This window comes from Caretta caretta, chromosome 9 (genome assembly GCF_965140235.1).
Source record: "Caretta caretta isolate rCarCar2 chromosome 9, rCarCar1.hap1, whole genome shotgun sequence".
Lineage (NCBI taxonomy): Eukaryota > Metazoa > Chordata > Testudines > Cheloniidae > Caretta > Caretta caretta.
Window position 1 is genome coordinate 4,670,451 of NC_134214.1, and position 13,052 is coordinate 4,683,502.

General features: G+C 45.8%; 1 protein-coding gene across 6 annotated transcripts in view; it reads right to left on the reverse strand.

Annotated features, from left to right (window-relative positions):
* Nucleotides 1–13,052, reverse strand: part of LPP (LIM domain containing preferred translocation partner in lipoma) — a 444,094-nt gene that overhangs the window by 197,352 nt on the left and 233,690 nt on the right. For all 6 annotated transcript variants that reach the window (XM_048863294.2, XM_048863299.2, XM_048863293.2 and 3 more), the window contains one exon: nt 8,831–8,953. In XM_048863294.2, the coding sequence (XP_048719251.1) occupies nt 8,831–8,953 (123 nt within the window). The remainder of the gene's footprint in view (nt 1–8,830; nt 8,954–13,052) is intronic.

Genomic DNA, 13,052 nt, shown 5'->3' on the forward strand with positions numbered 1-13,052 from the left:
TTTGTTGCCCTTTGCTGGACTCTCTCCAATTTATCCACATCCTTCTTGAAGTGTGGGGCCCAAAACTGGACACAGTACTCCAGATGAGGCCTCACCAATGTCGAATAGAGGGGAACGATCACGTCCCTCGATCTGCTCGCTATGCCCCTACTTATACATCCCAAAATGCCATTGGCCTTCTTGGCAACAAGGTCACACTGCTGACTCATATCCAGCTTCTCGTCCACTGTCACCCCTAGGTCCTTTTCCGCAGAACTGCTGCCTAGCCATTCAGTCCCTAGTCTGTAGCTGTGCATTGGGTTCTTCCGTCCTAAGTGCAGGACCCTGCACTTATCCTTATTGAACCGCATCAGATTTCTTTTGGCCCAATCCTCCAATTTGTCTAGGTCCTTCTGTATCCTATCCCTGCCCTCCAGCGTATCTACCACTCCTCCCAGTTTAGTATCATCCGCAAATTTGCTGAGAGTGCAATCCACACCATCCTCCAGATCATTTATGAAGATATTGAACAAAACCGGCCCCAGGACCGACCCTTGGGGCACTCCACTTGATACCGGCTGCCAACTAGACATGGAACCATTGATAACTACCCGTTGAGCCCGACAATCTAGCCAGCTTTCTACCCACCTTATAGTGCATTCTTCCAGCCCATACTTCCTTAACTTGCTGACAAGAATACTGTGGGAGACCGTGTCAAAAGCTTTGCTAAAGTCAAGAAACAATACATCCACTGCTTTCCCTTCATCCACAGAACCAGTAATCTCATCATAAAAGGCGATTAGATTAGTCAGGCATGACCTTCCCTTGGTGAATCCATGCTGGCTGTTCCTGATCACTTTCCTCTCATGCAAGTGCTTCAGGATTGATTCTTTGAGGACCTGCTCCATGATTTTTCCAGGGCCTGTAGTTCCCAGGATCCTCCTTCTTCCCTTTTTTAAAGATTGGCACTACATTAGCCTTTTTCCAGTCATCCGGGACTTCCCCCGTTCGCCACGAGTTTTCAAAGATAATGGCCAATGGCTCTGCAATCACAGCCGCCAATTCCTTCAGCACTCTCGGATGCAACTCGTCCGGCCCCATGGACTTGTGCACGTCCAGCTTTTCTAAATAGTCCCTAACCACCTCTATCTCCACAGAGGGCTGGCCATCTCTTCCCCATTTTGCGATGCCCAGCGCAGCAGTCTGGGAGCTGACCTTGTTAGTGAAAACAGAGGCAAAAAAAGCATTGAGTACATTAGCTTTTTCCACATCCTCTGTCACTAGGTTGCCTCCCTCATTCAGTAAGGGGCCCACACATTCCTTGGCTTTCTTCTTGTTGCCAACATACCTGAAGAAACCCTTCTTGTTACTCTTGACATCTCTGGCTAGCTGCAGCTCCAGGTGCGATTTGGCCCTCCTGATATCATTCCTACATGCCCGAGCAATATTTTTATACTCTTCCCTGGTCATATGTCCAACCTTCCACTTCTTGTAAGCTTCTTTTTTATGTTTAAGATCCGCTAAGATTTCACCATTAAGCCAAGCTGGTCGCCTGCCATATTTACTATTCTTTCGACTCATCGGGATGGTTTGTCCCTGTAACCTCAACAGGGATTCCTTGAAATACAGCCAGCTCTCCTGGACTGCCTGAATTTCCTGCAAATAGCTCCCAGGGCATTAGAGCAGTGCTTCTCAAGCTATCTGAAGTGGGGGACCGGCAATATTTTTCCCCAGTGTGCGCGCAGACCGGCAGCCGATGGCTCGCGGACCGGCACCAGTCCGCAGACGACCACTTTGAGTAGCACTGCATTAGAGGCAAGGCAACAGCCTTGCTAAAATATTTAAGAGATTCTCTTTTTCTTCTGTATTTAAAAAAAAAAAAATCAATCAATCTGGGGTTCTACTATTAGGCCAGATACAGATCTGTGGCTGTAGGAATAGAGTGGTGATTCTCCTCTTTCACCCACAACCTCATGCTCCATCTAGAATTCCAGGGAAGTTGGATGTTGCTGCTAAAAATTACAAGCAGTTAAATTGTCATCATTAGGTTTCAGAATCAACACCTCATTGGGATGAGTGGGGGTAATTCACATCTTTGTAAAAGCTATTTTTTCAGTCAGTGTGCCAGCATACTCATTAAGACAGCCCTGAATATGGCCACTTTTAGAAAGTCCCAAACGATAAGAGTTAGTTGATTTTTTTTAAACCAAAGCTTAAAATTCACCACCAGAGAAATGCTGATGTGCTCTAACCCTGCATGTCAGCTGAATCAAAACTCTGAGGACATACCAGTATTGATGCCCACAAGCTGTAGACGTACTCACTACAACTGAGCATTACTTTAAGAACCACCAACCTAAGAGTCAAATCTTGCTCCTACCGACATCAGTGGAAGCCGTGCTGTCCACTTCAACAGGAAAAAGATTTGGCTCAAAGCGCATCAAATGAAAGTTCCAGAGAAGTACTGAACACCCGAAACTGACTATTCCCATTCATTTAGCATCTCTAAGGTCCATGCCATAATTCACAGATTCCAGGGCCATAAGGGTCCACTGTGATCACCTAGTCTGACCTCCTGGATATCGCAGGCCAGAGAACTTCCCCAAAATAATTCCTAGAGCAGATCTTTTAGAAAAAGGAAAAAAAATAAAAAAGAAAAAAAATCCAGCTCCAATTTAAAAATGGTCAGTGATGGAGAATCCACCATGACCCTTGGTAAATTGTTCCAATGATTAATTACCCTCACCATTAAAAATTTACACAGTATTTCCAGTCAGAATTTGTCTAGCTTCAGCTTCCACCCATTGGATCACATTATACCTTTCTTTGCTAGATTGAAGAGCCCATTATTAAACATTTTTCTCATACAGATACCTAAAGACTGCAACCAAGTCACCCCTTAACCTTCTCTTTGTTAAGATAAATAGATGGAGCTCTTTGTGTCTATGCCTTTATGGCATGCTTTGTAATCCTTTAGTCATTCTCATGGCTCTTCTCTGAACCCTCTCCAATATATCAAAATCCTTAATTGCAGGCACCAGAACTGGACACGGTATTCCTTGTAGCAGTTGCACTAGTGCCAAAGAGAGAGGTAAAATGACACCTCTACTCTTACTCTGGATATTCCTGTTTATGCAGCTCAGTATCACATTAGCTCTTCTGACCACAGCATTGCACTAGGAACTCATGTTCAGCAAATGGCCCTCATATCTTTTTCAGAGTCACTGCTTCCCAGGACAGAGTCCCCCATCCTGTAAGTAGGGCCTATGTTCTTTGTTCCTAGATGTGCACATTCATTCGTGTTAATATGTGTATTGTTTATATAAAGAAAATTAATAAGGGAAGCAAAGGGACAAGGAGAAATCTACAGTCAGCAGAGTTAAGGACAATAAGGAGTTTTAAAAATATATTAGTAACAAAGAGAATCCTGACAATGGTATTGGTCCATTACTAAATGGAAGAGGTAGAATTATCAATAATAATATAGAAAAGGCAGACGTGTTCAATAAATATTTTTGTTCCCTATTTGGGGGAAAAAACAGAAGATATCGTCTCATCATATGTGATAACACGCTTTTCATTCAACTAGTATCTCAGAAGAATGTTAAACAGAAGCTACAAAAGTTAGACAATTTTAATTCAGCAGGTCCAGATAACTTACATCCAAGAGCTGGACCATTAATGTTTATTGTCAACAAGTCTTGCGGGGGAGTTCCAGCAGACTGGAAGAATGCTAATGTTGTGCCAATTTTTAAAAAAGGGTAAATGGGATGTCCTAGGTAATTATAGGCCTGGAGGCCTGACATTCATCCTGAGCAATATAATGCAGCAGCTGATTCAGAACTCGACTAATAAAGACTAAAGAGGGTAATGTAATTAATGCAAATCAACATGGGTTTATGGAAAATAGATCCTATCAAACTAACCTGATATCTTTTTTTTATGAGATTGTGTTAATATAATATACTCAGACTTCTGTAAGGCGTTTGTCTTGGTACCACGTGACATTTTGATTAAAAAACTAGAACAAATATAAATGAACACAGCACACATTAAATGGATTAACAATTGGCTAACTGATAGGTCTTAAAATGTCATTGTAAACGGGGACTTGTCATCAAGCAGGTGTGTTTCCAGTGGGATCCCACAGGCATTAGTTCTTTGCATTATGTTATTTTACATTTTTATCAATGACCTGGAAGAAAACATAAAATCATCCCTAATAAATTTTGCAGATGACACAAAAATTGGGGTGGTCAGTAACGAAGAGGACAGATCAATGATACAGAGCAATCTGGATCACTTAGTAAACTGGGCGCAAGCAAACAATATGCAGGCTAATAGGGCTAAGTGAAAATGTATCTATTTAGGAACAAAGGGTTTAGCCATACCTACAGGATGTTCTAGCCATACGTTCTATCCTGTGAAGCAGTGACGCTGACAAAGATTTGGGGACAGCAGTGGATAAGCTGAATGTGAGCTCCCTGAGTGATGATGAGGCCAAAAAGAGCTAATGGGAGAAAAACAGGGGAAACCCAAGTAGGAGTAAAGAGGTTGTTTAATCTCTCTATTTGGCACTGGTGAGATGGCTGCTGGAATCCTGTGTCCAGTTTTGGAACGCACAATTCAAGAGGGATGTTGATATATCTGAGAGGATTCAAAGAAGAGCAACAAGAATGACTAAGGATTAGAAAGAATGTCTTATAGTGATAGACTCAAAGAGGTCAGTCTATTTAGCTTAACTAAGAGAAAGGTTAGGGTTGAATTGATTGCAATCTATAAGTATCTATATAGGGAAAATATTCAACAATGAGCTCTTCAATCTATCAGAGAAAGGTATCATGGGTATAAGTTGAAGCTACACAAATTCAGACTGGAAATAAGATGCAAATTTTTGACAGCAAGAGTAATTACCCACTGAAACAATTCACAAAGGGTCGTGGTGGGCTCTCCATCACCGGCAATTTTTAAATCAAGATTGGAATTTTTCTAGAAGTTACGCTCTAGGAATTACTTTGGGTGAAATCTCCGGCCTGTGTTATACTGGAGGTCAGACTGGTCCCTTCTGGTCTTAGAATCTATTAATCTATGCTTGCACCAAGTTTACCAAGCAATCCAGATCACTCTAAATCAGCGCTCTAAATCTTCATTATTTACCACTTCCCCAATTTTTGTGTCCTCCGCTAACTTTGTTTTCTTCCAGGTTATTGATACAAATGTTAAATACTGTAGTACAAAGAACTGATCCCTGCAGGACCCCACTGGAAACACACCCACTTGATGTCACTTTCCATTTTACAATTACATTTCAAGTCCTATCTGTTAGCCAATTTTTAAAGTCTTTAATGCGTGCACGTTAATTTTATATCATTCTAGGTTTTTTAATCAAAATGTTGTGCGGTACCAAGTCAAAACACCTTACAGATTTACGTGTAAGGGTATCTCCCACAGGTGCTTTTTGAATGGGAATTCCATGTGACAGGAGATTAACCTATGTTACATTGTTAGGGCCAGATTCTGCTGCCATAACAACATCCTTCCGAAATCAGAAACTTACACAGAAGACTGAGGGCTTGTCTACACAGGAAGTCATAAGGTAGAGTGTGAATTTAAACTATTATTGTTATACCATCGTTATCCATTATGGATGCTCTTATTCCAGTATAAAAGGGCCCTTTTACAGTTTAGGTTATGCTTCTTTGGAAGCGGTTTAAGCTAAGATTAAAAAAACCCACTGTTATACCTGAATGAGTGTCCCCACAGCAGCATTATATAGTATAACTATAGTGGTTTAATTATACCAGTATAACTGGAAAAATCTCCCGTGTAGACACCCCTAATTCCCTTTTCCTAGCTACTTCCATTATCCTGGCACATTTGAGATGATAAGTGAAGGCTTGAGCCAGTAACTACATTGCTTTACTGATGAGATGCCTAGGCTATTATCCCTACTATAGGCTGTCAAGTGAGTCACTGGTTTTTTTTATACTTACTGCAGATCAAATAAAGACAAACATCAAAGGCTTGCATTATGTTTCCACCCTTGGAGGATTTACTCATGTACCTTTTGATTATAGCAGATGACACATTCAACTCCAGCATTTTCTTTTTCTTCCAGCTGTTGTTAATAGTTGGCGTAATTGTATTTTTCACAGGACACAATTTCATTAAATAATAAATACTGAAAAGTGTAACGTAAAATGAACAAAAGAAGGGTCGCTCCGTACCAAAGCTGAAACGCTGCTTCTAACCCACCCTGTTTGTGCCTAGCTGTAGTAGCAAACACACTACGTAAGATCAACCCGCCATTCCTAGACTTGAAGGGCCCGTTTTCACTGCACAGTTAGTCTAGGTGATTGGCACCCAGGTCTAAAAGCCCAGGTGAGCCTACCCTCTGAGCAAGCATCGAAGAGCTCTACTCGGGGTAGTGCGTCCTCATTGTTTCTGCACTCACCTGTGTGTGTCTGAGGGCATGTCCCATGGTTCCTTGTGTTGATACACTTTAGGATTCCTTCCCAATCATTTGCGTCAATTGCAAAAAGAACTTATCTGTCCTTTGGGGGAAACTGGGGGAAGCCACTGGCGGACGATCAGCACATGAGTGATTTTGCATATGTCCTTGCCACAAAAGTGGACAGGCTCCAGCTCAAGCTAAAGTGGAGCTCAGGTGCCAACCCACCACCACCAGGCCAGTAAAAGCCCAGGTTAACTGTGCAGTGAAGACACACCCCAAGAGACAAATCTACATAGCCACTCACCGTAATCAAGGCAGCAAATTGTGCACGAGTTGCACATGAAAAATGTGAGTTTATGCACACTGCCAGCGGGATACAGGATCTCAGGGCTGCCGACTTTATAAACTGGAATAAGTTACATGGCTCCATTGCAACTAGGGCTGTGTGTTCGAATGCTACAGAACCCCAAATAAACCTGTATAGGGTGGCATTTGAATTTGGGATTTCTACCACCAGGACCTATTCAAAATATGGGAACAAAATAATGCGAGATCGTAGTCTTTTCACATTATTTTAGAGCCCAGAGGAAGGATAATACTGTGACAAGAGTAAATCTCTTACATTGCTTCAACCCCATCAAGTGTTTCCCAACCCCTCCAAAAAAACCTAATAAAAAACAAAAGAAATACAGAATTTGATACAGAATACTAGAGCATGAACACAACCCCAGTTACAAAAGGCAGCATTGTAACTTTCCATCTCTCATCTTAAACTCTTGACATGAGAAAAAGGACCAAAACCACGACTACTTCATGAGGTCTGCAGTTTAGGGAGAGTACCCTGAATTAGAGTGTTTGCAAGGAACTAAAGGATGGGCTGTAAACACGTATGAGCGCTGTCTCCATGCAGCTACAATGAAAATGCAACATGTGTCTCGTAAGGCCGTCTCAGGGTCCAAATCAACCAAAAAAGCCAGGACACCCATAATTCTGCCAACGGACCCTAAAGGTGGGATTTTAAAGAGAACTTAACATTGGTCACACTCCGATCCCAGTAAGTTAGTGTTAACGTTCTCATTGACTCCAGTGGGAGCAAAGTTAGGCCAGCACGGAGCACTTTTGTAACTTCCACACGTATGGTAGAATTACTTTAGCTCTGAAAGCCCCTGTCTACACTTGCAGCGGTGCACGGGTGCGTGGAGCTCCATGTGGCAGTGAAAGGCCCCGGCAGGGGGAAGGAAGCGGGCAAAGACTACGGCGGCGGGGAGGCGGCAGGACACTGAACTGCTATAAACGGTAGAGTAGACGTGAGAGGCACTTCTTGGGTGTGTCGAGAGCCATGTAGTTACATACCCTGGTGTTCAGGCATGGGCACTCTTCTCTACTCACCTAAGCTGTGCCTCACCATCTACGCTGCTATCTACACAGGCGTTAGCTGGGTGCGCAGTGTCTACCCAAAACGCTGCTGTGAGTACAGCCCTACTCTAACTCTACCAGGTCATTTACGGCAACGGGTAAGGAGGCAGAGCGCCTACCCTCAAATGATTGCAACGGAATACAGACAAATACCTCGCACAGTGCAACCATTTGCATCAGCTAATTCTGATTCTTCTTACTTTTGTGGGGTTAATCAGAGTCACTGTCACTTAAACATACACATAGATCGTATACACAAAGTTGCACAAACATGTGTAGAAACACTTCTATACATAAAACGTGATGGCAACGGTAAGGAGAGAGAGTAAAAGAGATGTCCAACTGGACGGCTATTGGGTTTGGGATATCTTTGGATGCCACATCAACAATCCCCTTGAAATGCCATTACTGTGTTATTTTTCAGATGCTAAAAAATCACGTAACATGCACAGATCTGCTTCCTAGGTGTCCCCAGAATCATAGGGACACAAATCAGCCCTGCAGCCCACATCTAGACATGGAGGAGGAAGCGAGGTTCCATTCTGCGTTATTGTTTTATCAACCACACTGACAGCTGTGCTATGATCCAAGCATGAAGATCATAGATCTGCCGTTGATTAGACAGCAAAGCAAAAAGAACACAGCTTGATATTCAGACAGCAGGGTCAGGCTGCCAGGAGTGACAGATAAAACACGCCTTTGAGCTTGTTTTTAATTCAGCAGCTACTGTTGAAAGAAAATCGTGGCACGCAGGGTGCCATTTTTATGGTGGCACCTCTGGCCAGCTCCACACAGACACCTAAACACGCCTGCCACTGCCCCTGTTGTCCCTTCGGCAGGTTCATCTGGATGCTATAAAGATACAAAACCGGCTTGCGTACTCTCAGTGAACACAAACCGGTTTGCAAGTTGACTCCAAAAGTCATGATTTCTCTCTCAAAGTTCACACCGTTCGGCATAAAAAGGGGCTCAAACACTAACCTGTTGAGTCCGTGGCTTGTATGGGGAGCTGCTTTCCAAGTCAGCCAGGATGCTGGTCAAGGAGTCTATTTCCGCATCTAAACTGGATCGTCTTTCTTCAAGCGTCTTCTCACCGGGATTTACCTAGCCAAGTAAGAAACACAATTTCAAACTATTTAAATGGCTCAATCCCGCATGCAGTTTCTGATTTTCATCACCTGGAGATACTTTCACACCCTGGCAACAAATCCAGAGCCTCAGGTGACGCATGGATAAACATGTTGACATATTATAGCTGGCTACCATAATCAGACTGGGGATAGGAGAGGGGGAGCGGACGACAGGCAGGGGGAACAACTGAGTTGCAAAAGGATTTAGTCTGGTGTTTAATTTGTAATTCACATTTTCCCCTATGGTTTCTGGAAGGTTTATTTAAGGATTATGAAATTATGTTAGTGCGGTTTGGAGGGTGCTGCATAAATGAGTTGGCAGCTATATTTTAGCAGCAGGCCTGGTGTGATGGTTTGAGCATGGGCATTCAAAAGGGCATCTGGGAGTGTTATTGCAAGGGAATCGTGTCCCCCACCCCTGGAACGTGGCATGGCTGTCATTGAACAGCACTGAACACCACGAAAGCAATGGGTAAGCTCAAGATGGAAGGAACATGGTATCTAATTGATACCACAAAGGGAATTTGGAGGAGACAGAATGCCATTGCCTGGGAATCCCCACAGGGCAATGGTGTTAACAATCCTGCATTAAGGCCCATGGGATCTTTAATGACCACGAGAGATCAGGATTCCTCTTTTACATCTCACCCGAAAAATGCCACCTCCTAGAGCCCAGCGGCTTCTGGCAGGCCAGACGGCGGAGGATGGCGTGGGTGTGGTTGTGTTGAGAAAGACAGGCCAAATTTGCCTCAGTGTAACTTTTAATAGGAGGTAAAATGATTTCCCTTCAAATGCTCTTTTTCATGCCTTGGCCATAGTGTTTTATGATGCTACAATGGAGCCAAACCCTTGCGTAAGGTCCTTAGAAAGAACATGTTCGAACAGCAAGGAAATGCTGCAGTTCTTTAGGGACCATCTGAATTAGGTCTAGTTGTTAGCGAGCACAGGACCAGGAGCCAGCGACTCTGGTACGCTACCTCTGTCCCGCCCACTCACTGGGTGGCCTTGGGCACGCACCCTCATCCACTCAGCTGGAGAAGTGGGTAAAAAACCAGGCGCTGCCCCAGATCTGACCAAGCCGAAGTAACGGACAATGCATGCTAGCCGACCCAGCCCGATAAATTATTCCAAGCCTGTTTGCGAGTGTTTCTGCAGATTCCACATGCCCCTGATCTCAGTCAGCCTGAAGGGAGAACAGCAGCCAGACTTGCTAGCCTGACTTGCTTGTCAGTGAGTGAATTCCTCGGGCATGGCTCGCAGCAGCTGTGACATAAATCCGTCCCCAGCCCTACCGACCCCTGCTCTGCTCTGACGGAAACGGATTTTCATTTGCTAATCCCAGCACCCGCCATGAGGCCGTATCAGGACCCGAGATGCACTCGCTCTAGAGCCTTCAGCCCAGAGGAAAGCCGGGCTGGAAGCTTAGTTCTCAGTGCACAGTAGTGGTTGCCGGTAGGGAGAGCCAGGCAGAGGGTACCAGGCCAGTCTGGTGGGCCATGAGGCATGACCAAGTGCACTGACTCCCCCATAGTCCACCCCGCCACTGAGCCCAGAGTACCTGCTCCCAATAGGCTTTGTAAGTCGCCAAGAAGGAGCAAGAGCAATATTTACTGTGCGCCTTGTAGGTGCAGGAGGCCCAATCCTACAACGGGTTCATACAGAGCAGATGGGATCACCAGAGTTCCCAGCCTTTGGCTGTTTCAAGCTCCTCTCTCCCTTGCCCTACCCCTCATCCAACACAGATGCAGACTCAACTCCTTTACTTTTCCTCTCCATCTTCTCTGTCCCTCTCCCTTTTTTCTCTCCTTCTCCTTTATTTTGTGCTTTCCTCTTCTCTCCATGCCCCACTCGCTACCAGAGCACTTCGAGCACAAGCTGCAACGCATGGCCCTGGAGAGCGGAGACGCACAAGCTTTCAACCACCTGCTGCCAGAGTAGCTCGGTCTGGTGGCTGGTTTCAGAGCCTCAAGTCCTGGGGTGGGCGACCCATCGCCCCAGCCGGCTACACTGCAGGAGCAGGGAGAGGAGGGGAGTGGCTCTCAAAGTCCTGCCTGCCGCCACCGGAATACGTCTGCAAGGGAGGGTAGCTTTGGAGTCATGGGGTGATATCCTGACCCCACAGAGTCAACAGCCAAACTCCCATCAACTTCAATAGGGCCAGGATCTCACCCATTCTGTTCTCCCCACCCCACAGCACCTCCCAATCCACACAGGGATAAAATGACAAAGGAAGCGGCCGGAGCCTAAGTCCCACCTGAGCAGCTTGATAAGCGTTGCAATAAGCTCAAACCCTGAGCTGCGCCTAAGGAAGGCTACGTAGGATATAGCTCTGAATTGGTGAAACTGGGTGCCATTACATGAGTGAAGGCCATCCTAACCCACACGTGCAAGAGGGCAGAGTCAAGGTTACGCATGCTCACCCCTGCACCATTCCCGTTCTCTTAACCCAGCTTCTTGTGTGGAATCGGTCAGTGTGCATCAGAATGACTTCTTCAGAACACTGTCCATTCTCTGAATCATCGCCACTGCTCAGAGTTAGATGCCAGTCATCAATTCGAGAGCAGACAAGAAATCCTCTCCTAAACGTGCAGCGGTATCGGATTGCCCTGCACAAACGACAAACCCTGTACCTGCTGCATCATCCCCTAATTCCTCAGGGCCATTTTAGCAGGGAAAAGTCACTCCTAGAACTCCTTTCCTGGCTGATCTCCAATCAAAAGCGATCACAACACTTCAGATAGCTATTCCCGCGAAGCGCTCCTCACGAGGGCACTGCACTGCAATTTCCCGGAGCAGACAAGCAGGAGTGAAACAAAAGAAGGCAATGGAGCCTACCCTAAAGCGCACACAAGGGACCCAGAACAATGCTCTGTATCCCATACACAATAGTATCTGCCGTGTACTGGACACACTAGGACAGTTCTGGATGCATCATTTGTTTCCACAAGTTATTGATGACCTTATAACCCACAAGAGGCAGAGCAGAGCTGGGCCGCGATTGAGGCAGGAAAGGGCATTGCTAACGAGTGGAAACAAACGATGTAACCCAGAGCTGCTTATGCAACAGTGGTTTCGCTCTGCACCTGCAATATTGAAGCACTGTGGCAGATCAAAGTCGTATCCATCTGCAGCAGCCGGGTCCCGCCAGTGAGGGGACAATGAGGAGCAGCGTGTGAAAAGGAAGGGTCCTTCGCGGTAATGCCACCGCACTGGGGGAGAGAGAGCAGAGGAGCTATGGGGGGAGACAGCAGGAGATGCATGCTGGGGGGGGGGGTGTCAGACAGGAGCCTCAGGTGACGCACGGATATGCCCAGAAGCCAGGCAGTTGGGCAATACTTGTCGGACCAGCCAGGCACTTTGGGGATGGCCGTGCAATCTAACGTAAGTAGCACCACATCCAGCTCTTCCACCTGCTCCTTTTGCTACCTGCTCCCACCAGCTCGCAGCCTGCCCCACATCTCTGCAAAGCCCTGCAGTCTCTGGCAAACCCCACACATGGACTGGGATGGTAGGAGCAGGAAATGAAGCTAGCTGCAGGACTGGCAAGTTGGCACTAGGTTTAGACAGAACTAAAGCTAAAGAAGTGAGACTAGGGAAGATATCTTGCTGGTAGGTCAGGTATACACCAGCTGTCCATACAGAGGAGGGGTATTTCATATATAATCGTGGTCCATTTGGTAGGGAACTGAACTAGGAGTCCAAGACCTGGAGACTACTCCCAGCTCCGCCATTGCCCTGCTATGTGACCTTGGTCAAGTCACTTCCCCTTTCTGTGACTCTCTTTCCCCTCCCACCAATCATCCGCCTTGTCTGTTTAGACTGTTGGCTTCTTGGTACAGGGATTGTCTCTCATAACAGGATTCAAAAAAGAACTAGATAAGTTCATGGAGAATAGATCCATCACTGGCCATTACCCAGGATGGACAGGGATGGTGTCCCTAGCCTCTGTTTGCCAGAAGCTGGGAACGGGTGACAGGGGATGGATCACTTGATGATTCCCTGTTCTGTTCATTCCCTCTGGGGCACCCGGCATTGGCCACTGTCGGAAGACAGGATACTGAGCTAGATGGACC